The sequence below is a fragment of the Puma concolor genome, chromosome A3 (genome assembly GCF_028749965.1).
Source record: "Puma concolor isolate L17-30 chromosome A3, mPumCon1.1.hap2, whole genome shotgun sequence".
In the NCBI taxonomy this organism is placed as follows: Eukaryota; Metazoa; Chordata; class Mammalia; order Carnivora; family Felidae; genus Puma; species Puma concolor.
Window position 1 is genome coordinate 97,533,644 of NC_141669.1, and position 26,009 is coordinate 97,559,652.

General features: G+C 42.4%; 1 protein-coding gene across 3 annotated transcripts in view; it reads right to left on the reverse strand.

The window, feature by feature from the left end:
• The window catches only part of DTD1 (D-aminoacyl-tRNA deacylase 1), a 197,628-nt gene that overhangs the window by 162,501 nt on the left and 9,118 nt on the right, over nt 1-26,009 (reverse strand). For all 3 annotated transcript variants that reach the window (XR_015249336.1, XM_025932306.2, XM_086701593.1), the window contains exon 4: nt 2,889-2,995. Coding sequence is in view for 2 of the 3 variants with exons in the window: in XM_025932306.2 (XP_025788091.1) it covers nt 2,889-2,995 (107 nt within the window). In the remaining variant the exon portion in view is untranslated. The remainder of the gene's footprint in view (nt 1-2,888; nt 2,996-26,009) is intronic.

The following is a 26,009-nucleotide window of genomic DNA, read 5'->3' on the forward strand; positions in this document are numbered from 1 at the left end:
TAGCTATGTGCCCAAAGAGGAACCCCCATCTTACTGAGAATGGAAAGGCAGAGACAAACCATAGGCAAAGGCCGGCATCCACCATCACAACAGCCCTCCATGCCTACTTGCCACCACCTACTGGAGAGTGAAAGACACAGATCTGCGCACCGTTGCAGGGTCTGAGACTCCCAGGCCAGTTAACTAGTAAAACAAATGAAATTGATAGAGCACAATTCATGCGTTTGAAAAGAAAGCTCCTAAAAGACAGCCTCAGAAATAACTAAAATAAAAGACTTTCTGGGGCACCTGGCTGGCTAATCAGTGGAGCATGAGACTCTTGGTCTTAGGGTTGTGAGTTCAAGCAGCACATTACATGTAGAGATTACTTAAAATAAAATATTTGAAAAAGGTGGGAGGGTGTCTGACATTTAGAATGAAAAAAAAAAAGCTTGACTGAAAATTTTTTTCAAATAGAGTTAAAGCAGAATAATAAATCAGAACTACAAAACAGCAATCAAACCAAACCAGAGAGAGTAGCCAAAGGCAAGAGGAAAACCAGGAGAGAATGGTGCCCCAGAAAATAAGGTTCAAGACCATGTCCAGGGGCAAGCGGGCCACAGTGGCAAGAGCTGCTGAGTGGTCATGTCATCATGTTCAATCAGTGGACATGATTATGTAAGACAGTAAAATTAGTGCAAGCTGGGTAAAGTATACATGGGAAATGTGACACTTTTCTTTACATCTCAAATTATTCCAAAATAAATTTTAAATTTTCACGTAGATTTTTCATTTGTGATTTTCTTTAATGTTATCAGTAATTCCAGGAACCTTGATTATCACCTTTGAAGTCCAGCACTACCACGTCAGACGTGTTCCTGCTTCTCTATCAATCCAAAGAATCAGTAACAAGAAAGAACTGTTATGTTCCCCTTAAAAATTATAACTTTGACCTAAGAAAAAAAGACAACAGCTAAACTATTTTTAAAAAATCACTCATGGGTAAACTGCTTATTTTTTTTTTAGTTTAAATACACTGAATAAGAATATAAAAATTAAAAATAAACCATGGCCCCCCCCCAATGCACGGGAACCACAGACATTTTTCTCCAAAAAAGGCTGGGAGGTGGCAAGCATTCAGAGACTACTAGATTATCTCTTCAAAAACAATGTCCAGTGACCTCAGATTTTAGGCAATAATTTTCTGCTGTCTGATTTTTAAAACCGGGTTTGAATCCTAGTTCTGCCTCTTAGCAGCCATGTGACCTTAAGCTGCTGCTTAAGCTTTGTGCTGCAACTTCCTCAACATACCCAATGATAAAGATTAAATTACTTAACACATTAAAAAAAAAAACACTGAGAGCAATACTGGCATATGGGAAATTATATTGGGAGAGGCAGGGATGAAATTAGGAGGACACCAGATTTTGGCCTGGATGACAAGACAAATGGTAGACAGAAGGAACATTCTGATGATGGGGCGGCAAGAGTTCAGTTTTAGTTTTCTGCATTTGAGAGGACCATCAGCTGCAATCTGTGAACGGACCCAAGCCAGTTTGATTTTGCGTAACTATTAGGTTCTTCTTGGTTGATAACAATAAGGACCCAAAATGGATGAGAGTCTGCTATTCTCCTGTAGACTAGTATCAGGTTATACTAATGGCAAATCTCAGATCAACTTCTGCCATTCCGCAGTCTTTGATATTTAAGATAAGAATTTATTAGCAAACAGGCACAAAATAATTCACACAAACTGTTTTGTAAGGCTTACAGAGCCTTAGTACTCTGTCCCAGTGGCTGGACTGGGGACTATGTAGGTTTCAGACACTGTCCGTGAAGATTCAGGCTATGGTAGCTCAGTTGGTTAAGCGTCCAACTCTTGGTTTCGGCTCAGGTCATGATCTCAGGGTTCGTGGTATTGAGCACCACATCAGGTTCCCCACAGACAGTGCAGAGCCTGCTGGGGACACTCTCTCTCTCTCCCTCTCTCTCTCTGCCCCTTCCCCACTTGCGTGCGCACATGCACTCTCTCTCTCAAAATAAATAAATAAACATAAAAGAAAAAGATTCACACTATGGACTCTGTCATTTCTCATACTGTATTCTTGTGAAAAGAGTATCTCAAAAGTATTCTATTCAATAAATACCAATGAAAAAAACATTATAACTTTAAACAGGTGACATACAGCTTTAAATTTATATAATACTTCTCCCACCTACTGCATCATTCCACTTCATAGCTTTCTAGCAAGGGAGGGAGAGACAAGGGGAAGAAAGAAATGTCCCTTCAGTTCTCATTCCTCTGCCCACTTGAAGGCTAAGTGGGCACATGAATTAAAGCCTTAAGAAGTGTTAAGCATCTATAAGAACCATTCAGATTGCAAGAACTATCACAGATTTCCTTTCTCTATTTTAATTAAAAATTTTCCTTGAAGCTTAGAGAGAGCTGGCAGCAAATCCTGATGAGACAGTACTTTAGAAAAATGAGGATTTACAAACAACCTCAGGTGACACATGTACCGACACGTGGGATAAAACCCACTCCAGGAAACCATTCCGAACTGGTGAACAGGCCAGTCCAGGGCTCAGTGGAGTTATGCCACTACTCTGCTGCCACCCAGTGGCGTGTAGGCACCAACGCACCTCACGGGGAAAGGAGCCCAGAGGAAGAGCTTGGCTCTTGTAAAGGACATGTTCTCTGGAACACAAAGTCAAGGGAGAAGTGCTGTCGAGCCTACCACAGCACCAAGGACATGCAGTGTAAACAGATGCATTCTTGGGAAGGGATGCATTAAAATAGGTATCAGGTTACTACAGTGAAGTCCTTACTCCACCTCAGACTGAGAACTGCTCCAGGGATTCCAGTGAAACCAAAGCCAGAAGACAGACCCAAGAGTGTCCAGGCTTACCTGCTTTGGGTCAGAGGCAGCAGCGCCAGGTGCTGGGGACTCCAATTCTACAGTCACAGGCCCATCATTCTGAATGTGGACTTGCATGTAGGCACCAAACTTGCCATCTGAAAGAGCAATGCAAACAGTTATGAGAGAGGGAAGCCCCAGGTTACTCCTATCTAAAAAGCCACCCAGATCAATGGGATCAGAAACGGGAGGAATACGACTAGACAGTAACCATGGGGAAAGGTGATCAACTCCAAAAATAGGGAGGGAAATGCAAAATTAAACAGCAGGGGTGCCACTGCATGCCCTACAGACTTGGCAAGAATGAAAAGATCTGAGAACACCAGGGTGGGGACATGTGGGCTTACGGGACTATAAAATAGCGGGAAGGGGGGCGCCTGGGTGGCGCAGTCGGTTAAGCGTCCGACTTCAGCCAGGTCACGATCTCGCGGTCCGTGAGTTCGAGCCCCGCATCAGGCTCTGGGCTGATGGCTCAGAGCCTGGAGCCTGTTTCCGATTCTGTGTCTCCCTCTCTCTCTGCTCCTCCCCCGTTCATGCTCTGTCTCTCTCTGTCCCAAAAATAAATAAACGTTGAAAAAAAAAAAAAAATTTTAAAATAGCGGGAAGGTAAATTGGTTTAACCACTTTGGAGGGCATGGTGGTGCTTGAAGAAACTCTACAAGTCTGGAATTCCCCCCTGAAGAGTCTACTCAGAAACTCTTATACAAAAGGAATGTTTAAGGGTGTTTATTATGGCAGTGTTTATAACAGAAAAAGTGGACACAATCTGCCCCTCATTGGGGGATAAATGCATAAACTCTACTTTAATTCCTCAGTGGAATACTGTGTGGCAGCCATATCCATTATTTAATTAAATAATAATTAAGTTATTTATTATAAATATTAATAAATTATATATATAATATATATATACATATTACATATATATATATCCAAAAAAATGTGAGCAGGAAAGGTGAATGCCAAACACAGGACAGGAGCCACATTCATACTGAAGAGAAGGCAGAGACAGACCTCAGATAAATATGACTAACTGGGTAGTGAGTACACTAGTATCTACTTTCTGCATGCTTCATAATTTAAAATTTTCAAACAAATTAAATAGAAAAGGGAAAAGATAAGGTGAGGAGGGAGGTCCTGCTTCCTCACTGTTGGAACCATTCAGCTCCCTAGGACTCATTTCAAAATGGCTATGGGCTGCCCCAGAAAAGAGCACCTCTCTATGTCCTATTTCAAACCTTCTAACACTCAAACCCACTCAATTGTGTCTATCAATCCCGAAATGCTAAATTACACTTATAAAGAAAGCCAAGGGATGGCTGGATGGCTTAGTCGGTTGAGCATCAGACTCTTGTTCTTGACTCAGGTTAGGTTTCATGGTTTCTGAGATCAAGCCCTGCATCAGGCTCAGCACTACCAAAGCAAGCCTGCTTGGGATTCTCTCTCTCTCCCTCTGCCCCTCCTCACCTCAGTCTCTCTCAAAATAAATAAATAAACTTAAAAAAAAAAAAAAAAGCCAAGAATATGCCTTGAGAGATGATGCCATGGAATATCAGAATGTCAACTCCACACATCCAAGTACCAATGTTAAGCCCTGGGCCTAAACACTGTTGATGACACATACGGATGCTTACTCAAAGTAACACACTGGTCATGACAATTTCTCTCTAATAAATCCAAAGTAAGAGAAGAGCTGGGTCCTTGGGGCACCTGGGTGGTTCAGTCAGTTAAGCATCTGACTCTTGATTTCAGCTCAGATCATGATCTCACAGTTTGTGAGTTCCAGCCCTGAGATGGGGGTCTATGCTGACATCATGGGACCTACTTGGGATTCTCTCTCTCTCTCTCTCTCTCTGCCCCTCCCCTGCTCGTGCATGATTCTCTCTCCCTCTCTCTCTTCTCTGTCTCTCAACATAATCAAAACTAAAAACATTTAAAAAAGAAAGAAAGAAAAGAGTTGGGTCCAGAGTGAAATAGAAGTCCTCAGAAACTGAGAACCATCAGGAACTCTTCTGCTGCCACCCACCATTAAGGAGCAAAGAGAGCATATGAGATCCAGTCCACATTTGAAAATCGCTCACCGCTTTTCACTCATAGCAACCCTGTGCCAGGCATGGCGCTAGAGATCAAAGACTCAGCTCAAAGGCACAGATAGCCCTGGCGCTCATGAACCCTGTGGTCTAGTATGGAAGACGGTTGGGCACATTGTGGTGACAATGCAGCATGGCAGAGACCTTGAGGGATTCTGGCTCTGCAGGCCAGAGGAGGGTCCAAATCCCCCTTGGGGGATTCTTGGATGAGGCTTCACAAGGTCCAGGACTTGAAGGACAACAAAGACCCAGGCTGGAAGAGGACAGGCCCCGCCCCAACAAGTTCTGAGACCTGGGGCAACTTTCCTGACCTCCCAATGGCTCAGTTTCTTGCCTGTATCACAGGGATGCTAACAAGAGGGACTAAATCACAGGGAAAATGTAATGAAACAGTGCATGCAAGTGCTTAGGACAGCGGCTCACATATGGTGTGTGCAAAACCAGCATTTGCTCTTGTTCTTATAAGAAGTCATGTTTGAGAGGCTCCACACAACCAGAACCATGCTTCCCTGTGCCCTGCCAGGTATGCCTTGAATAAAGAATACCACGGTCACATACTTTTGGAAAACCACATTTGTTTGAACTCTCCCTTAGAGAATCACAAAGCACAGCAGCAAGTAATAGGCTGTCAAGACATCCTTGAGTAGAGAAATCTGTTTCGTTTCTTTACCCTGGTGGTTCCCAAACTCCCCTAGGCAAGGAGCTCTATTTTCACACAAAACATCCTTTAGAGGGCAAACGACCCTCTGGGAGAGGTCGAGGAAAAGAAAAGCACCAAATGGACACACTAACCCAGGGCAGGCCAGCTTGGAGCCTTTCTGGCTCCTTTCCTTCCTGGAGAGCAGCTATGCTCTCAGGTCCTGGGGTCCCTCCAGTACCAGACCCACCATTGCATGAGGAGATCTCTGTGAGCATTTGCTCCTACCACAACTGCACAATTTTCATCTCTGATTCTTTCCCTGGTATCACTCCCTCCAAAGATCCTTACCCTCATGGAGGGTCTTAGCAAAATGGGCACACCAATGTTTTCTTCAACGTACAGACAGCAGCATTAAAAAATACATTAGAAGCACCCACGTTGTTCACAACTTTTACAGGCAAGATTAACTTAGTTCCTACTGGGTAGCCCAATGTGCTCAAACAATGGTGACTTTTCTTGAACTCCTATCAGATTAAAGTGGCCATTCAAATCTACAGAGCATTTGTTTTATCCATGTCAGACTAGCAAAAAAGACATCAGCTGGGAAGGAAATCATGTGTTTAATTGCATGCTAAAATTATGGCTACAATTAGTAGCAAATTTCAGCCGCTGCACTCCTCAGGGAAGCTGAAGGCAAACTCAGGAGGAAAGGAATTATTTCCGACCTTGAATTTCTGTTGCCAGGATTACAGCATACGCTTCACCGTGTTTATCATTCCAAGTAGTGAGAAATTTATGTTCTTTTCCTGTTTTTCTTCAGTTATGAACAGAACTATTATCTGAACTTCCATTTGTACAGACAATAAATCCAAAGACATGTTTTAAGAGGTCTTAACATGGGTACATTTTTTACAGTTCAGATCAAAGAGTAAAGCCCCATGAAAAATTATACTGGCCAGGGGAAATAAAAACATTTTTAAAAAATAATCTTAAAAGACAGCAACAAATCTGCAAAACTACATCTGGGCTCCAGTGGTGATATGATCAAGTCGTCCTTAAATATAAGTCCCAGGGTTCTATCCAGAGCTGGAGGAGAAGCACGTGTCAGGCATGTTTGTGCCACATGCTCCAGCTGGAAAACTCCCAGCTATGAGCCCCAAACCTGCTGTGACCTGGTTTCCAGCAGCCACTATCCAAGGGCCTTACCAGCTCCAAACCAATGTGCCCCGTTAATGTGCGAAGGCTGACATCCCTCCCTTGCAACAATGCTTGACTGACAGTCACCACTCCCCGAGAAGCCCTGCCCTGCCTCTCCGTGCCCGTTTGTTCAAGGATGATAGCAGGACAGTCACCACAAGGAAGATGCATGTTAGTACAGGCATCGCACTGGGTCCACAGCCAGGCAGTCAGAGTACAGGAAATGTGAGTCTCTGTTACTACTGTCATTCCCACCACTCTCCATGGTAGAATATGGACAAATGGGGGCAGGGAGAGTGCAGGGGGCAAGAAAACCATACCGAAAGAACATGCTACTGAAGAAAAATGGAGAACAAAAGGCATGATGGTCATTTCTTGGCCTGGCTGGGAGCAAGCCCACTCATTCTGCTTTCCAGAGCCAGCCTGCAATGGCCAAGATCAGGCTAGGACTCAGCCTACCTCTAGGGACCAGCCTACCTTTGGGCCAGCCCATCTAAGTACATCCCCAAAGGCAGCTCCCTCTGTCACTAAGGCAAAGTCCTCACCACCAAGGCTACCTCTTTGTTCTACCTTAAAGCTATTCAGAGCCTGGGCAGGCACAGAAGAGGGTTATTTTTTTTTTAATGTTTATTTATTTTTGAGAGAGAGAGACAGAGCATGAACAGAGGAGGAGCAGAGAGAGAGAGAGAGACAGAGAGAGAGAGAGAGAGAGAGAGACAGAGAGAGAGAGAGAGAGAGAGAGACAGAGAGAGAGAGAGAGAGAGACAGAGAGACAGAATCCGAAGCAGGCTCCAGGCTCTGAGCTGTCAGCAGAGAGCCCGACACGGGGCTTGAACTCACAGACCGCGAGATTATGACCTGAGCCAAAGTTGGACGCTCAACCGAGCCACCCAGGCACCCCAGAAGAGGGTTATTGATGGGGGACCCAACATCGGGTGCATAGGCTGGGAACCAAGAAATCAAGAAAATGTGTGGAAGTGAGGTACTCAAAATAAGCATGTGGCAAGGCGAGGGCCACTGCAGCTAAAGGAGTGTGGTCTAGACCCACAGGCTTGCATCACACCTGGAGCCCAGAGGAGTGTGACCCTGGTGGGCCACAGGTACTATGGCAGCTCTGTCCACCAGCATAGAACTGCTTCTCTAGAGTGCTCCTGGCCCTATATCCCCAGAGGGCTCAGCCAATTCAGGGTGCCACCAGTAGGGCACAGATTCCCAGGTGGGCTGATCTGGCTCAAGGGAGCCTGTAAAGCAGAGGCATGGGGTCTGGGAGCCATCAGCAAAGACCAGCGGCTCCAGCAATGGCACTTCCTAAATGACTTAGCTGGGAAATTATTCAGTTATCAGAGAAAGAGTACATGGCAGGCCCTGTCAGCCAAGTTTCTCTGAGAATGAGAGCCAAGCCTAGGTCGACAGCATTAGAACCACTGTCAGATTCCATTCCATGTCCAGGCCCATGGAGGGAACTCAAACAGCGATCTCTGGAACTTGTGGCTTCTCCTCAGACTCAGTCCCCCTTACCAGTGATCTCTGCTTATCTGTGCTTATCTCTGTTGTGGTTCAATCCACTCAAGAGAAATACCTCCTCTGAGCAGCAGATGTCTCAGGTGTGGGATTCCATGGCCAGAGAAAATGGGGAATGAGTCCCGTGGCCCAGGATGGAAAGTGCCTACTCCCAGGAGTCAGGGTACCTGTCACCAAAGGGGGCCAGCCCAATTCCAAACCAAAGAGCTGGAAACAGGGGCTTCCAGGGGAAATGGCCTACAATTAATCTCTCACTAGGATATTAAACTCTCATCTGAGCTAAAGTTCTGAAGTCAGATTCAAGGCAATTGTTATAGCCCTCCTTGCATTACAAGGAAGCTCAAGGCAAAGTTTTCTCTGACCATCAGGGCTTTGCTTGGATATCTCTGAGCTCTACTGGGGTCCCAGGCATCATTCTATCTGGGATAACTGCATGGAAGGCGACCAGGTCTCCACACTGAGGCACCAGTGAGCCTGTGTGGGGACAATGTAATGTCTGAGGCCCCAGCGGACCTACATGGGCCTTGTGCAATGCCTGTGCAGACCTACTGAAAGAGCCTGATCCCACGGGGCAAGGACACCCTTCCACCACCATATCATCACTCAGGGGCTTCCATGAGGCTCGGCCAGTTAACGTGTCTGACTCTTGGTTTCAACTCAGGTCATGATCTTACAGTTTGAGGGTTCAAGCCCCACATCAGGCCCTGTGTTGATAGTTCAGCCTGCTTGGGATTCACTCTCTCTCTCCCTCTCTCTGCCCCTCCCCTGCTCATTCTCTCTCTCTCTCTCTCTCTCAAAATAAACATTAAAAAAAAAAAAAAAAAGTCTGTCCAGCAAACAATCCCTTAAAGCAAGGTCAAAGAACAAATAACAAAATGGATGAAAAATATCTACAACTCACAGCATATATTAAAATCTCACAGAAATAGGGTTGCCTGAGTGCCTCAATTGGTTAAGCATCCAACACTGGCTCAGGTCATGATCTCACGGTTTGTGGATTTGAGCCCTGAGTGAAGCTCTGTACTGACAGCTCAGAGCCTGGAGCCTGCTTTGGATCCTGTGTCTCCCTCTCTTCCTGTCACTCCCACACTCATGCTCTGTCTCTCTGTCTCTCACAAATAAATGTTTAAAAAAAAAAAGGAGCGGGGGGCAAGATGGCAGAACGGCATGTAAGTTTTTTTGCATCTCTCGTCTTTGAAATGCAGCCAGGTCAACACTAAACCATCTTGCACACCTTGAAAACTGATTTGAGGATTAACACAACAATTAGCACAACCTGAACCACAGAAATCAGCAGGTACATGGCATGGAGAGGTGAACTGGGGGATAGAGAAGCTGCGGAGGGCAGGGAACTGTTTCTGCTTGTGGAGAGAGGACAGAGACGGGGTGGAGGGGGGAGGGAAGTACGGGAAAGCACCCCCACCTCCATAAGCAGTTGGAGAGGAAAGGAAAAGTATACAAGGGACTGAACAACAAAGAGAGAAAGGCGAAAGGGAGGGTTTAAATTCCCTTAAGACTCTATAAACAGGGGGAGTGCAGAGTCTGAAACTCCACAGCTTGATAACTGGCATTGCTCTAGTGGGAAGGGCGAATTCCCAAGAGCAGAGAGCGAGGTCCAAGGGGTCCTCGGGCCACAGAGGGAGAGGCAATTCCCCTGCTGGGAGGACATTTGGTAGAGGCTGTGCAGCTCCCCAACAGGCAAAGGTCCCAGCAGATCCTGGGGAACCACATTTGCTGGTGTTGGAACAAGGACGTTAAGGGGGAAGTCTCATGTCAGATGTGTGTTGTGATTTTCCATAATCCCCAAAATGCTGCTGCTACACGATTGTGTGAACTTTTTCTGGGGCAGGCTGGCACCTAGCCACAGCATTGGCCGCAGCTGGGCATTGGCCGCAGCATGATCCCACGAACATTCCTGGTGTCAGGTAGGCACCCAGCCATTGCTTGGTGAGATCCTCCTTTGGAGGGTGAAAACAGGTCATAGCTGCAGTCCTTCAGATGTGAGGGGTTGCAAAACAGCTGCATCTGAGATAAAACTCAGGAGGGAGGTGGAGCCTGGCAGCCTGACGGCTTGGTCACGGACAGTGTAAAAGCTGGAGTGGACAGAAGCCTAAGACAAAGGCAGGTGCTTGATTGCCAGGAGGGGAGAAAACAGAGCTCTGATACTAGAGACTGGGTAGCTGGGTGACATCATTTTCACCCCTCCTATGTATGCACATACACGACTACATGCACCACAACGGTCCACCCCAGTAAACTAAGCAGCGCCATCTAGTGAAGAACAGAGCACTAAGCCCCACCCAACTGGGCCAACTATGTTCTTGAGGAACACCACAAGTTTCTCCACCTGCTTAGTTTACAGACCATAAAGTGCTTCATAGTTTGACTTCTAGGGGAAACCGATGTAATTTTAATCATATTTTAGTCTGTTTGCTGGTCCATCTATTTAATTTTTTTCTTTCTTATTCTTGAATACAGAAAGAGAAAAAAATCATTTTTATTTTCCATTTTTATTAAAAAGATTTTTCTTTAATTTTTTTCTAGTATGTTTTTTATTTTTTTGTAAATTTTTTAAATTCTAGTTTATGTTCATCATTTCATTTTGTTCTATTTTACTCTATTCTTTTTTTCAAATTTTCAAATGTTTTCCTTTTTATTTTTTATTTTTTCCTTTTTTTTTTTTATCTTTTCCTTTTTTCTCTAATCAAGCTCCTTTCAACAAGCAGACCATAACACACCTAGGATCTACCATCCTTTATTGATTTTTTTGTGTTGTTTTTAATTATTTTTTTCTCTGTTAATTCCTTTTCTTCCTTCAAAATGACAAAATGAAGGAATTCACCCCAAAAGAAAGAACAGGAAGAAATGACAGCCAGGGACTTAACACAGATACAAGCAAGATGTCTGAACCAGAATTTAGAATCACGATAATAAGAATACTAGCTGGGGTTGAAAACAGAATCCCTTTCTGTGGATTCTAATTTCATCCTAAAGTAGTAGAATACACATTCTTCTCCAGTGCACATGGAACATTCTCCAAAACAAATCACATAGTGGAACACAAGAAGTAAAAGTGAGTCAGGATGAAATAAAAAATTCTATAACTGAGCTACAATCTCAAATGGGAGCCACAGCAGCAAGGATGGATGAAGCATAGAAGTGAATCAGCGATACAGAGGACAAACTTCTGGAGAACAACGAAGCAGAAAAAAAGAGGAAGACTAAGGCAAAAGAGCACGATTTAAGAATTCGAGAAATCAGTGACTCATTAAAAAGGAGTAACATCAGAATCATAGGGGTCCCAGAAGAGGAAGAGAAAAAGGGGTAGAAGGGCTATGTGAGCAAATCATAGCAGAAAACTTCCCTAACCTGGAGACAGACACAGACATCAAAATCCAGGAAACACAGAGGACTCCCAATAGATTCAACAAAAACCGACCATCAACAAGGCATATCATAGTCAAATTTACAAAATACTCAGGCAAGGAAAGAATCAGGAAAGCAGCAAGGGAAAAAAAAAAAAAAGTCCTTAACCTACAAGGGAAGACAGATCAGGTTCACAGCAGACCTATGCACAAAAAGTTGGCAGGCAATAAAGGAGTGGCAGGATATATTAAATGTGCTCAATTGGAAATATGCAGCCAAGAATTCTTTATCCAGCAAGGCTGTCATTCAAAATAGAAGGAGAGATAAAAAGTTTCCCAGAAAAACAAAAATTAAAGGAGTTTATGACCACTAAACCAGCCCTGCAAGAAATTTTAAGGGGAACTCTCTGAAGGGAGAAAATGCAAGAAAAAAAAAAAAAAAAAAGACCAAAAGCAACAAAGACTAGAAAGGAACAGAGAACAACACAAGAAACCTCAACTCTACAATCAACATAATGGCAATAAATTCACATATTTCAGTACTCATTCTAAACGTCAATGGACTAAATGCTTCAATCAAAAGACATAGGGTATCAGAATGGATAAGAAAACAAAATCTGTCTATATGCTGTTTACAAGCGACCCACTTTAGACCTAAAGACACCTTCAGATTAAAAGTAAGGATATGGGGGCGCCTGGGTGGTGCAGTCGGTTAAGCGTCCGACTTCAGCCAGGTCACGATCTCGCGGTCCGTGAGTTCGAGCCCCGCGTCGGGCTCTGGGCTGATGGCTCAGAGCCTGGAGCCTGTTTCCGATTCTGTGTCTCCCTCTCTCTCTGCCCCTCCCCCGTTCATGCTCTGTCTCTCTCTGTCCCAAAAATAAATAAACATTGAAAAAAAAAAAATTTAAAAAAAAAAATAAATAAATAAAAGTAAGGATATGGAGAATAATCTATCATGCTAATGGTCACCAAAAGAAAGCCGGATTATATCAGACAATCTAGACTTTAAAATAAAGACTGTAACAAGAGATGAAGAAGGGCATTATATCATAATTAAGGGGTGTATCCACCAAGATCTAACCATTGTAAACATTTATGCTCCAAACGTGGAAACATCCAAATGTATAAATCAATTAATTACAAACATAAAGAAATTAATTAATAATAATACCGTAATACTAGGGGACTTCAACACCCCACTTACAACAATGGACAGATCATCTAAACAGAAAATCAACAAAGAAACAGGGCTTTGAATGACACACTGGACTAGATGGACTTAACAGATATATTCAGAACATTCATCCTAAAGCAGAATACACATTCTTCTCCAGTGCACATGGAAAAAACTCCAGAATAGATCACATGGTGAGACACAAATCAGCCCTCAACAAGTACAAAAAGATCAAGATCATACCGTGCATATTTTCAGACCACAACGCTATGAAACTCGAAACCAACCACAAAAAAAAAATGTGGAAAGATAACAAATACTTGGAGACTAAAGACCATCCTACTAAAGACTGCACAGGCTAACCAAGAAGTTAAAAAGGAAATTAAAAAGTATATGGAAGCCAATGAAAATGATAACACCACAGCCCAAAACCTCTGGGATGCAGCAAAGGCAGTCATAAGAGGAAGTATGTAGCAATCCAGGCCTTCCTAAAGAAAGAAGAAAGGTCTCAGTTACACAACCTAACTTTACACCTTAGATAGCTGTAAAAAGAATAGCAAATAAAACCCCAAACCAGCAGAAGACAGGAAATAATAAAGATTAGAGCAGAAATCAATGCTATCAAAACCAAAACAAAAAACAACAACAACAACAACAAAACAGTGGAACAGATCAATGAACCAGGAGCTGGTTCTTTGCAAGAATTAACAAAATTGATAATCTCCTAGCCGTTTGATCAAAAAGAAAAAGGAAAGGACCCAAATAAATAAAATCAAGAATGAAAGAGGAGAGACCACAACCAACACAGCAGCAATACAAACAATAAGACAATATTATGAGCAATTATACACCAATAAAATGGGTAATCTGGAAGAAACGGACAAATTCCTAGAAACATATACACTACCAAAACTGAAACAGCAAGAAATAGAAAATCTGAACAGACCATAACCAGTAAAAAAAAAAAATTAGTGGCCAAAAATCTGCCAAAAAATAAGAGTCCAGGGCCAGATGGCTTTCCAGGGGAATTCTACCAAACATTTAAGGAAGAGTTAAAACCTATTCTCTTGAAGTGTTCCAAAAAACAGAAATGGAAGGACAGCTTCCAAACTCTTTCTATGAAGCCAGCATCACCTTGATTCCAAAACCAGACAGAGACCCCACTAAAAAGGAGAACTGTAGACCAATTTCCATGATGAACATGGATGCAAATATCCTCAACAAGATACTAGCCAACCGGATCCAACAATACATTAAGAGAATTATTCACCACAACCAAGTGGGATTTATACCTGGGATGCAGGGCTGATTCAATATCCACTAAACAATTAACATGATGTATCACATCAATAAAATAAAGGACAAGAACCACATGATCTTCTCAATAGATGCAGAGAAAGCATTTGACAAAATACAACATCCTTTCTTGATAAAACCCTCAAGAAAGTAGGGATAGAAGGATCATACCTCAAGATCATAAAAGCCATACATGAAAGACCCACCGCTAATATCCTCAATGGGGAAAAAGTGAGAGCTTTCCCCCCTAAGGTCAGGAACATAACAGGGATGTCCACTCTCACCACTGTTATTCAACATAGTATTGGAAGTCCTAGCTTCAGCAATCAGACAACAAAAAGGAATAAAAGGCATCCAAATTGGCAAGGAGGTAGTCAAACGTTCACTCTTCGCACACGACATGATACTCTAATGGAAAACCCAAAAGATTCCACCTAAAAACTGCTGGAACTGATTCGTGAATTCAGCAAAGTAGCAGGTTATAAAGTCAATGCACAGAAATACGTTGAATTCCTATACCCCAACAATGAAGCAACAGAAAGAGAAATTAAGGAATCGATCCCATTTACAATTGCACCAAAAACCATAAAATACCTAGGAATGAATCTAACCAAAGAGATGAAAAATCTGTACACTGAAAACTATAGAAAGCTTATGAAAGAAATTGAAGAAGACACAAAAGAGGAAAAATATTCCATGATCCTGAATAGGAAGAACAAATATTGTTAAGATGTCGATATTACCCAAAGCATTCTACATATTCAATGCAATCCCTATCAAAATAACACTAGCATTCTTCACAGAGCTAGAATAATCCTAAAATTTGTATGGAACCAGAAAAGACCCTGAATAGCCAAAGCGATCTTGAAAAAGAAAACTAAAGCTGGAGGCATCACAATCCCGGACTTCAAGATGTATTACAAAACCGTAATCATCAAGACAGCATGGCTGGCACAAAAACAGACACTCAGAGCACTGGAACAGAACAGAGAACCCAGAAATGGACCCACAAACGTATGGCCAACTAATCTTTGACAAAGCAGGAAAGAATATCCAATGGAATAAAAACAGTCTCTACAGCAAATGGTGCTGGGAAAACTGGACAACGACATGCAAAAGAATGAACCTGGACCACTTTCTTACACTAGACACAAAAATAAACTCAAAATGAAGGACCTAAACGTTACAACAGGAAGTCATCAAAATCCTCAAGGAGAAAGCAGGCAAAAACCTCTTTGACCTCGGCCACAGCAACTTCTTACTCAACATGTCTCTGGAGGCAAGGGAAACAAAAGCAAAAATGAACTACTGGGACCTCATCAAAATAAAAAGCTTCTGCACAGCAAAGGAAACAATCAGCAAAACTAAAAGGCAACCAACAGAATGGGAGAAGATATTTGCAAATGACATATCAGATAAAAGGGTTAGTATCCAAAATCTATAAAGAACTTATCAAACTCGACACCCAAAAAGCAAATAATACAGTGAAGAAATGGGCAAAACACATGAAAAGACACTTCTCCAAAGAAAACATCCAGATGGACAACCGACACATGAAAAAATGCTCAACATCATTCATCATCAGGGAAATACAAATCAAAACCACAATGAGATACCACCTCACACCTGTCAGATGCCTAACATTAACAACTCAGGAAACAACAGATGTTGGCGAGGATGTGGAGAAAGAGGATCTCTTTTGCACTGCTGGAATGCAAACTGGTGCAGCCACACTGGAAAACAGTATGGAGGTTCCTCAAAAAATTAAAAATAGAACTACCCTATGATCCAGCAAATGTACTACTAGGTATTTATCCAAGTGACAGAGATGTGCTGTTTCAAAGGGGCACATGCACCCCAATGTTTATAGCAGCACTATCAACAGTAGTCAAAGCATGGAAAGACTACACTGCCCATATGGAAAATGTCCACTGACCAATGAATGGATAAAGAATACGTGGTATATATACGTACATATGTATGTATACACATATGCATATACATACGTATGCATTATATGTATATGTATACATGTACATATACACATACATATATACATTTATACATACATGTGTACATGCATACATATGTACATACACATATATACGTATATATGTATGCTGCACACACACACACATATACACACAATGGAATACTACCAGGTGATGAAAAAGAATGAAATCTTTCCATTTGCAACAATGTCGATGGACCTAGAGAGTATTATGCTAAGCAAAGTAATTCAGTCAGAGAAAGAGATCATATTTTTTCACCATATGTGGAATCAAGAAACACAACAGATAACAGAGGGGAAAGGAAGGAAAAATAAAGGATTTTTTAAAACAGAGAGGGAGGCAAACCATAAGAGACTCTCAAATACAGAGAACAAACTGAGGGTTGCTGGAGGGGAGGTGGGTAGAGGAATGTGTTAAATGGGTGACGGGCATTGAGGAGGGCACTTTTTGGGATGAGCACTGGGTATCATACGTAAGAGATAAATCACTGGGTCTACTCCTGAAGCCAAGATTACACTGTATGTTAATGAAATTGAATTTAAGTTTTAAAAAATAATAATGGTGAGTTGAAAGATACCCAAAATTTGTTCTTATAAGCAATAGATACTCTTACTGCTTCAGACAGAAAACTGGTTGATATAAAATCAAAAGGACATCATGATGATGCGGTAGTTAGTTAAGAGCGGGAATCTATAACTCAACTGCTTGGCTTGAATTCTAGCTTTGTCATTTGTGATTTTTGACCTCTCTGTGCCTCAGCTTTCTCATCTGCAACACAGGGATAACACTGTAGGGTTTTCGTGAGGACTGAATGCAGTAACAGACTACAACCTAAAGCATAGTAAGTGCTACATGAATGTTGGCTATCATAGTTTGTGGAGTTCCAGGGAAATTCCAAGCTCTGACAGAGCCGTGGAAGAATTATTTGAAAAGTTAAATGAAAATATTGAAAAGACAAGCTATCATCTGAGGAAAGTGTTCTATGTTGGAAAAAAAGTATTTTAGAGGCAAACATCTTAGAAATGATGTATATCCAACTAAGAAAAATCAGTAACAATTATAAAGCAACAAATGATTGATAATTGGTTGGAAAGAAAAGAGAGGAAGAGGAGGAGAAGAAAAAGGAGGAAAAGAATAGGTTGCCAGGGAAAGTTTTTCTGTTATTTATCATTCGAGAATTTCAGAGGCATTCATAAACACCAAAATCAGAAATAAAGAATGTTGGAAAAGACAACTTTAATTTTTAATACTGTTAAAAGGTGCTTAGACAATGAAGTTCTTTGTTTCTGGAAAGAGATTCCCAATGAAGAGATATCTTTTGTTTAAACTTCACTGGACACTTCCTTTTCTATATAAGGTCTTTGGGATCTTACAGATAGATATTTTATATTTTTTCATATATATGATTTATTACATATGTGATACATACATAAAGAAGTATAATAAAAAATGAACATGTATGGAACTGTCATCCACTTAACAGTTGGAATTGTATCTATATGTGCCCTTTCCCTAGCTCATTCATTCCCTAGCTTCTTTATCAATATATTGTTTAGCTGTTCTTATTTTTAAGCATTTTTTTAAATGTTATCATGCTGTATGTATTATTCTATGACTTATTGTTCTCATTTAGCATTCAAGTATTCATCTATAATGATACAGGAATGGTAACTTCATTTATTTTCACCTACATTGAAAAGATATTCCACAATTAATCATATTCCTATCAATGGCATTTTGATTGTTTCAGATTTTTTGCTCTTACAAACAGTGCTACTTGGAACATTCTTGCATTTGTCTGTTTTTTCTAGCTTTATCAATCTATAATTGACAAATAAAAATTGTATGTATTTATGGTTAAAAAAAAAAAAAAACAGTAAAGAAATAGGCAGAAGACACAAATACACGTTTTACCAAAGAAGACATCCAGATTGCTAACAGACACATGAAACAATGTTCAACATCACTTACCATCAGGGAAATACAAATCAAAACCACAATGAGGTACCACCTCACATCTGTCAGAATGGCTAAAATGAACAACACAAGAAATAGGTGTGGGCAAAGACACAGAGAATGGGGAACCCTCTGACACTGCTGGTGGGAATGCAAACTGGTGCAGCCACTCTGGAAAACAGTGTGGAGGTTCCTCAAAAAGTTAAAAACAGAACTACCTTACAACCCAGCACTATTAAGTATTCACCCAAACGATACAGATTCAAAGGGGTACCTGCATCTCAATGGTTATAGCAGCATTATCCACAAGAGCCAAATTATGGAAAGAGCCCAAATGTCTACTGACTGATGAATAGATACAGACAATGTAGTATACACAAAGACACACACACATACACACACCACTCATATACACAAAATGGAATATTACTCAGCCATCAAAAAGAATGAAATCTTGGGGTGCCTGGGTGACTCAGTCAGTTAAGTGTCTGACTTCAGCTCAGGTCATGATTTCACAGTTTTTGAGTTCAAGTCCCGCATCAGGCTCTGTGCTGACAGCTCTGAGTCTGGAGCCTACTTCAAAATCTGTGACTCCCTCTCTTTCTGCCCCTCCACCGCTCATGCTCTGTCTCTGTCCCTCAAAAAATAAATAAACGTTAAAAAAAATTTTTTTTTAATTAAAAAAAAATTTTTTTTTTCAACATTTTTTATTTATTTTTGGGACAGAGAGAGACAGAGCATGAACGGCGGAGGGGCAGAGAGAGAGGGAGACACAGAATCGGAAACAGGCTCCAGGCTCCAAGCCATCAGCCCAGAGCCCGATGCGGGGCTCGAACTCACGGACTGCGAGATCGTGACCTGGCTGAAGTCAGACGCTTAACCGACTACGCCACCCAGGCGCCCCAAAAAAATTTTTTAAAAAAATGAAATCTTGCCATTTGCAATGACGTGGACTGAACTAGAGTGTATTGTATCACATGAAATAAGTACCTATGATTTCACTCATATGTGGAGTTTAAGAAACAAGCAGATGAACACATGGGAAGGGGAGGGGAAAAAAGATAGAGGGTGCCTGGGTGGTTCAGTCGGTTGAGTGTCCCACTCTTGATTTCAGCTCAGGTCATGATTCCAGGGTCATGGGATTTAGCTCTGCACTGCAAGTGGAGCTTGCTTAAGATTCTCCCTCTCTCCCTCTTCTCCTCTCCCCAGCTCCAGCCCTCTCTCTCTCTAAAACTTAAAAAAAAAAAAAAAATTAATATTTTATCAAAAAAGAGAGAGAAAGAAAAATGCAAATCAAAACCACAGTGATGCACTTCACACCCAGTAGGATGCCTATAATCATTAAAAAAAAAAAAAAAAAGGAAATAACACGTGTTGGCAAAGATGCAGAGAAATCAGAACCCTCACTGCTGGTGGGAATGCAAAATGTCACTGTGGTAAACAATTTGGCAGTGCCTCACTAAACTAAACAGAATTACTGTATGATCCAGCAATTCCACGTCTGAGTATATAACCAACAAAATGGAAAGTGAGTGTTCAAACAAAAAGTTGTACACGAGTTTACAGCAGCCCTATTCACAACAGCTAAAAGGTTGGGAACAAGCTAGGTGTCCAACAATGAATGCACAGATAAACAAAACATGATATATTCATGCAAAGGAATATTCTTCATGCAAAGAAATGAAGTACTGATAAATGTTACAATGTATGCATATAGACACGCACAATGTATGTTCAAAGGATGAACCTTGAATACATTATGCTAAGACAAAGAAGCCAGACACAAAAGGCTGCATATGATATGGTTCCATTTGTACAAAACATCCAGATGAGGCAAATCCAGAGACCAAAAGCAGATTCATGGTTTCTAGGCCTAGGAGTGGGGGAGAATGGGGAGTGATTGGTTAATGGGTACAGGGTCTCCTTATTTAGGGTGATGAAAATGTTTTGAAACTAGACAGTGGTGATGGTTGCACAACACTGTGAATACACTATCACTGAACTCTATGCTTTAAAATGCTTCATTTCATGTTACGTGTATTTTACCACAATAAAAAAAATGTTAATTTTAGAAAGAACACTGAAAATAAAAAATAAGTGACTGATTTAAAGCTCAAATGACAAGCTAAACTCCAGACTGGACACAGTCAAAGAAAAATTAGTAAACTGGAGGATCCCCTCAGGGCACAACAAAGAGAGAGAAAGCAACTGAGATACCATATCATGTACACTATTCATTTGTTTTATAGACCCTTTGCACAAAATATAAAGAGGGCCAACTAATTTATCAACATTTCTGAATTTGTAGACCCCAAATCAATACGGTTTTAAAATATTCCTATTTTAAACTTCACTGCACAAGAAAAGGGGGCTGACCCCTCAATTCACGACAAAAGTATGAAGAGGGCTCAGGAATTGAAATAAAAGGGGTAAAGGGGAATAAAGACAGGTGGGAGAAGGAGCCCAGAGAGGAAGCAGCTGAATGGGACAGCAGAGCCACTGCCTGTCCTCATCACCCTGGGCCCAGGGATGCTCGTCACACAAAATAACTGAGTGCCTACAGTGTATAAGGCACTCTGCCATTATGCAGGGTACTGGACCACCACCACAATGATGACACTGGTTTTAAGGTGGCCGCAGACAGTTAGGTGGGGAAAGGAGAACTGGTAAAAGTAGGCTGTTGTTCACCTTGGAAAATCAACTAAGCCAATCAAGGAATCATGAAAAGCTAGGATTTAAAAACAAAAACGGATATGGTTTTGCCATTTGGGCAAACGGAATGTAAACTGTAGCCACAGAGATGATGCAGTTAGTCTGAGACCTAAGAGAGACAGGCAGAAATAAACAGGGAAGCTGGTTAGCCAATCACTGAAGAGAATGAATGAAAAGGAAGGAGTGACAGAAAACTGATTTGACCAACATCAGTCACACATATGCATCACACTTCACAAGAGCCATCGGCCTGTGTCGCCATCCACCAGTCTTGCCATTTATTTACTATTATTTTTTTAAGTTTATTTATTTACTTTGAGAGAGACAGAGTCAGAGACAGAGCACATGAGCAGGGGAGGGGCGGAAAGAGCGGGGGGTGAGAGAGAATCCAAGCAGGCTCTCTCTGCACTACCAGCACAGAGCCCAACATGGGGCTCAAAACACGAACTGCGAGATCCTGACCTGAGCCAAAGTCAAGAGCCGGACGCTTAACCGACTGAGCCACCCAGGCGCCGCTTGCCATTTATCATCAATGAAGATGTGATCCCATGTTATGATTTCCTAAATTTACATCAACAGTAATGCCTCTGGCATCACAGCCCTTGCCAAAGTATACAAAACAGGCTTCCACTGAAAGCTCACTCAGGCTGCTAACGTGCTTTATGCAGTAAAAAGAGTAGAAAATTAAACAAATCTATAAACTAAATTAAACAATAACCACACGCAAACACTAGATGTGGGCTTCCTCCTCCTGTGCTTTCTCTTTGCATTACGAACCTTTAGGAGACCTGGACATAATGGATGCCCCACGGAGTGAACAGAGCTGAGGCAATCACAAAGCTGCTGCACTCCTGAAATGTCGTTCAACGTTTCTCTAGCCCTTTGCAGCCCACAACAGATCAGTCCCCACAGAGAATACACAGGTAGCTCTTTTTAATGTCATGGTAGCTTTGGATTTGCTCAACGAAGCCTGCAGGTGATTGCTTTCCTAGGCCCATTACAAATGTCTCAGAGTTGGAACAAGAAACAGAGATCTTGAGAGCAGAGATCTCTCTTTTCAATTATTCCATTTTGGTATAACACTTACTTTTTCCTAACTATAAAAGCAATGCATGCTCAATACTCAACTTTAGGAGCATTTAATGCCTCCCACTGAACACCACTTTCAGCGCCCATCTGAAGGATGGGGATTCCCGAGGGGCTGCTGAGGGGCACATTTGAAACCAGTTTCCTGGGTCCACTCAATCAGTCTGAGTGTCCAATAAAGCACCCTTAACCTCTGGCTCATCCTGCAGTAGAGGGCAAAAACTGATGAATGTATGCATTAGGTTTATCACCCCTAAAGCAATTACGGAAGAAGAGCCAGAGAACAGGAAAAACCCTTTGAAAGCACCAGAGTTATGAACTGTGCAGGATTAAAAATGGCCACAAACTCTGACATTCCTTCTATTGCAAGGTGGGTCTACATCCCTCTCCTGGAATCTGGATGGGCTATGAGACTGCTTTGGCCAATAGCATATGGCAGAACTGATGCTGCACCCCTTTCCGGGCCTGGCCTCAGGGGGCTGGCACTTTCATCTCCTGTCTGTTGAAACACCTGCTCCTGGAGTGCTTGTAGTGGGAGAAGCCAGCTACAATGTTAGAAATCCAATCACCCTGGGGCGCCTGGATGGCTCAGTTGGTTGAGCATCCAACTCTTGACTTTGGCTCCAGTCATGATCTCACGATTCGTGAGTTCAAGCCCCCTGTACATCTCTGTGCTGACAGTGCAGAGCTTGCTTAGGATTCTCTCTCTCTCCTTCTCTCTGCCCCTCCCCTACCTGCTCACGTGCACTCTCTCTCAAAAAAAGTAAATAAACTTAGAAAGAAAGAAAGAAAGAAAGAAAGAAAGAAAGAAAGAAAGAGAAAGAAAGAAAACAAACTACCCTGTGGCTACCAGGTTATGAGAAGCCCAAGTGATGGGGGGAGACCCTGGAGGTAAGATAAGGTGGGAGGAGGGGAGGAGCAAGATGCACACAGGCCATCTTAGAAGTAGATCCCCCAGCCCCAGCTAATACTAAATGGATCAGAGACAAGTGCCCAGCCAAGCCCCTCCTCAATTTCTGACCCACAAAAGGAAGACAGAATGGTTATTTTTAAGCCACTGAATTTTGGGGTGGTGTGTTATGCAGCAATAGCTAACAGGAGCAGAAGGCAAGGTAGGCAAGTTCTTGAGAAGAGGAGATGCCCTCACAAAGCCAAAGGGTCAGGGGGCCAGCCAAATGAGAGCAGAGTGGGGGTGTGCCACAGCAAAAGCAAAGGGGGTTCCAAACAGACTACACCCAAACAGGCCAAAGGTGCTGAGAATTCTGGTCATGTAGGTGTGGTGGGTCAGCCTGGTTTTCAAGGACCAACTCAAGGCCAACTGGGGCAGAGCAGGCCTCAAAGAGCCATTTGGGGTAATTATGCCACTAGCCTCTCCCTCCCAGGTGCCCAGAAAAGAGACACAGGTGAAAAGGACACCCTCATTAATTGCACACACATCTATGACAGTCCCCTCTCCATCCCTTCTATCCCCACTGCTAGGACTGCCTACTCCTCTTGCCCACACCCCTTCTATTTATCCCACCTCCCCACAGCTACCAAAAAAGCAACTGAAGGATATACAATGGCACTTTCAGCAGCCTTCCAAGAGCCACTTCTTCCATCCCCCTTCCCAAGAGCCCCAGACCTCCACTGTGACTCCGGTGGTCCTCGGGAAGTCAACTCCATAGGCCACGAAACATATGACATAAGCTGAGCCATGCAGTCCATCCCATATTGGTTTAGAGTTGACATACAACCTACGCTGGCCCAAAGTGACCTTCAGGACTTCTGCTTGACATGAAGAGACAAAGGCTCGTTCTCCTTGGGATGGTAAGTTGTGAAGACTGCAATCATCATAGCCATCCTGCAGAAGGCCAGCCTGAAGACAAAGCTAACACACATGGGAGAAAGCAGGGCTCAGTGAATCCCAGAGAAAGTTACAGCAATGACAGAAGGAATGCAGTGCAAGCTGAACCTGAACTCATCATACCTCTGCATTCTTCAGTCATATAGCAATAAACCCTGTTTCATTTAAGACTGGCGGGGGTCCAAGTGGGCGGGGGTCCAAGTGGAAGAGTTGTGGCTGGTGAGGAAATGCCTGAAAGCACATGAGCACTGGGTATGAGCACTGGGTGGGAGGGACAATCTTCCCTCTATTCGATCCTTAAAAAGTAAGAGAAACAATAAAATTTAAAATAAAGTTCAATCACTGAAGAGGAAGGAAGTGAAAATAAATGCTAAATCTAACTAAATCAACAGCCAACACATGAAAGCAACCTAAGTGTCTACTGATAGATGAAAGCATAAAAAAGATGTGGTCTGGGGAGGGAGGTGGGGGGGGGGGGGGCCTGGGTGGCTCAGTTGGTTGAGCCGCTGACTCTTGATTTCAGCTCAGGTCATGATCCCAGGGTCGTGGGATCGAGCCCTGCATCAGGCTCCGTGCTGAGAGTGGAGCCTGCTCTAGATTCTCTCTCTCCCTCTGCCCCTCCCCTGCTCGTATGCTCTCTCTGAAAAAAAAAAAAAAAAATTAAGAATAATAACAAAGCCATTTTAAAAAAGGATGTGATATATATACACAATAGAATACTATTCAGCCATAAGAAAAGAAGGAAATCCTGCCATTTGCAAGAACATGGATGGACATTAAGGGCTTTCAATCAGACAGAAAAAGACAAATACTATACAATCTCACTTATACACGGAGTCTAAAAAACCAAGCTCATGGATACAGAGAACAGATTGGTGGTTGCCAGAGGCAGGGGGTGGAGAGTGGGTAAAATGGATGAAGCTGGTCAAAAGGTTCAAACTTCCAATTGTAAGATAAATAAATTCTGGGATATAAGATATGGCATAATGACCAAAGTTAACAATACTGTATCACATATTTGAAAGTTGCTAGGAGAGTAGATCTTAAAAGTTCTCATCACAGGGGCGCCTGGGTGGCTGGTTAAGCATCCCACTCTTGATCTTGGCTCAGGTCATGATCTCACAGTTCGTGAGTTCAAATCCCAAGTTGGGCTCTGTACTGACAGTACTGAGCCTGCTTGCGATTCTCTCTCCTTCTTCTCCTACTGACGCTCCCACCACCCCCCTCAAAAATAAATAAATAAACTTTGTTCTGGTTGAATTACTTATTTTTGAGAGAGAGCATGCATGCATGTGTGCAAGCGGTGGGGGGGGAGGGGGGAAGAGAGAGAAAGGGGGAGAGAGAGAAAGAGAGAGAAAGAGAGAAAGAGAGAGAGAGAGAGAGAGAGAATGAATGAATGAATGAATGAATATCCCAAGCAGGTTCCACGCAGTCAATGCAGACCCCAACATAGGGCTCGATCTCACAAACCATTAGATCATGACCTGAGGGGAAATCAAATGCGACACTTAACTGACTGAGCCACCCAGGTAACCCAAATAAATAAAGTTAAAAAAAAAAAAAAAAGTTCTTATCACAAGAAAAGTAAAACTGTAACTATGTGAGATGATGAACGATGAACATTAACTGAACTAACATTAGTGATCATTTCACAATATACCCACATATCAAATCATGTGGTACAACTAAAACTAATGCTAAAACTAACATATGTCAATTGTATCTCAGTAAAACTAGAAAAAAAATTTTAATTTTTTCCAAAAAACAAATTAAACTACTTTAAGTCTTAAAATTGCTGAAGCGGCCCTGAGAATCCTAAAATAAAGAAAATATAGGGGCTCCTGGGTGGCTTAGTCGGATAAGCATCCGACTTCAGCTCAGGTCATGATCTCACGGTTTGTGGGTTTGAGCCCCACATCAGGCTCTGCACTGATAGCTCAGAGCCTGGAGCCTGCTTCAGATTCTGTGTCTCACCTCTCTCTCTCCCCTCCCCCACTTGTGCTCTCTTTATTTTAAATAAAATAAACTTTAAAAGAAAAAAAGAAATAAAATGTATTCATTAGCAATTTGTTTGTGTTCCAACATCCCTTCAGCTCTCGGGGGGGGGGGGGGGGGGGGGGGGGGGGGGGGCTTTCCATACTGGAGCTGGAAGCCAAAAACTCAAAATTAACCAAAACATAGCAAGTGTGTACAACATGCTCTCTTGCGTCTTGTTCC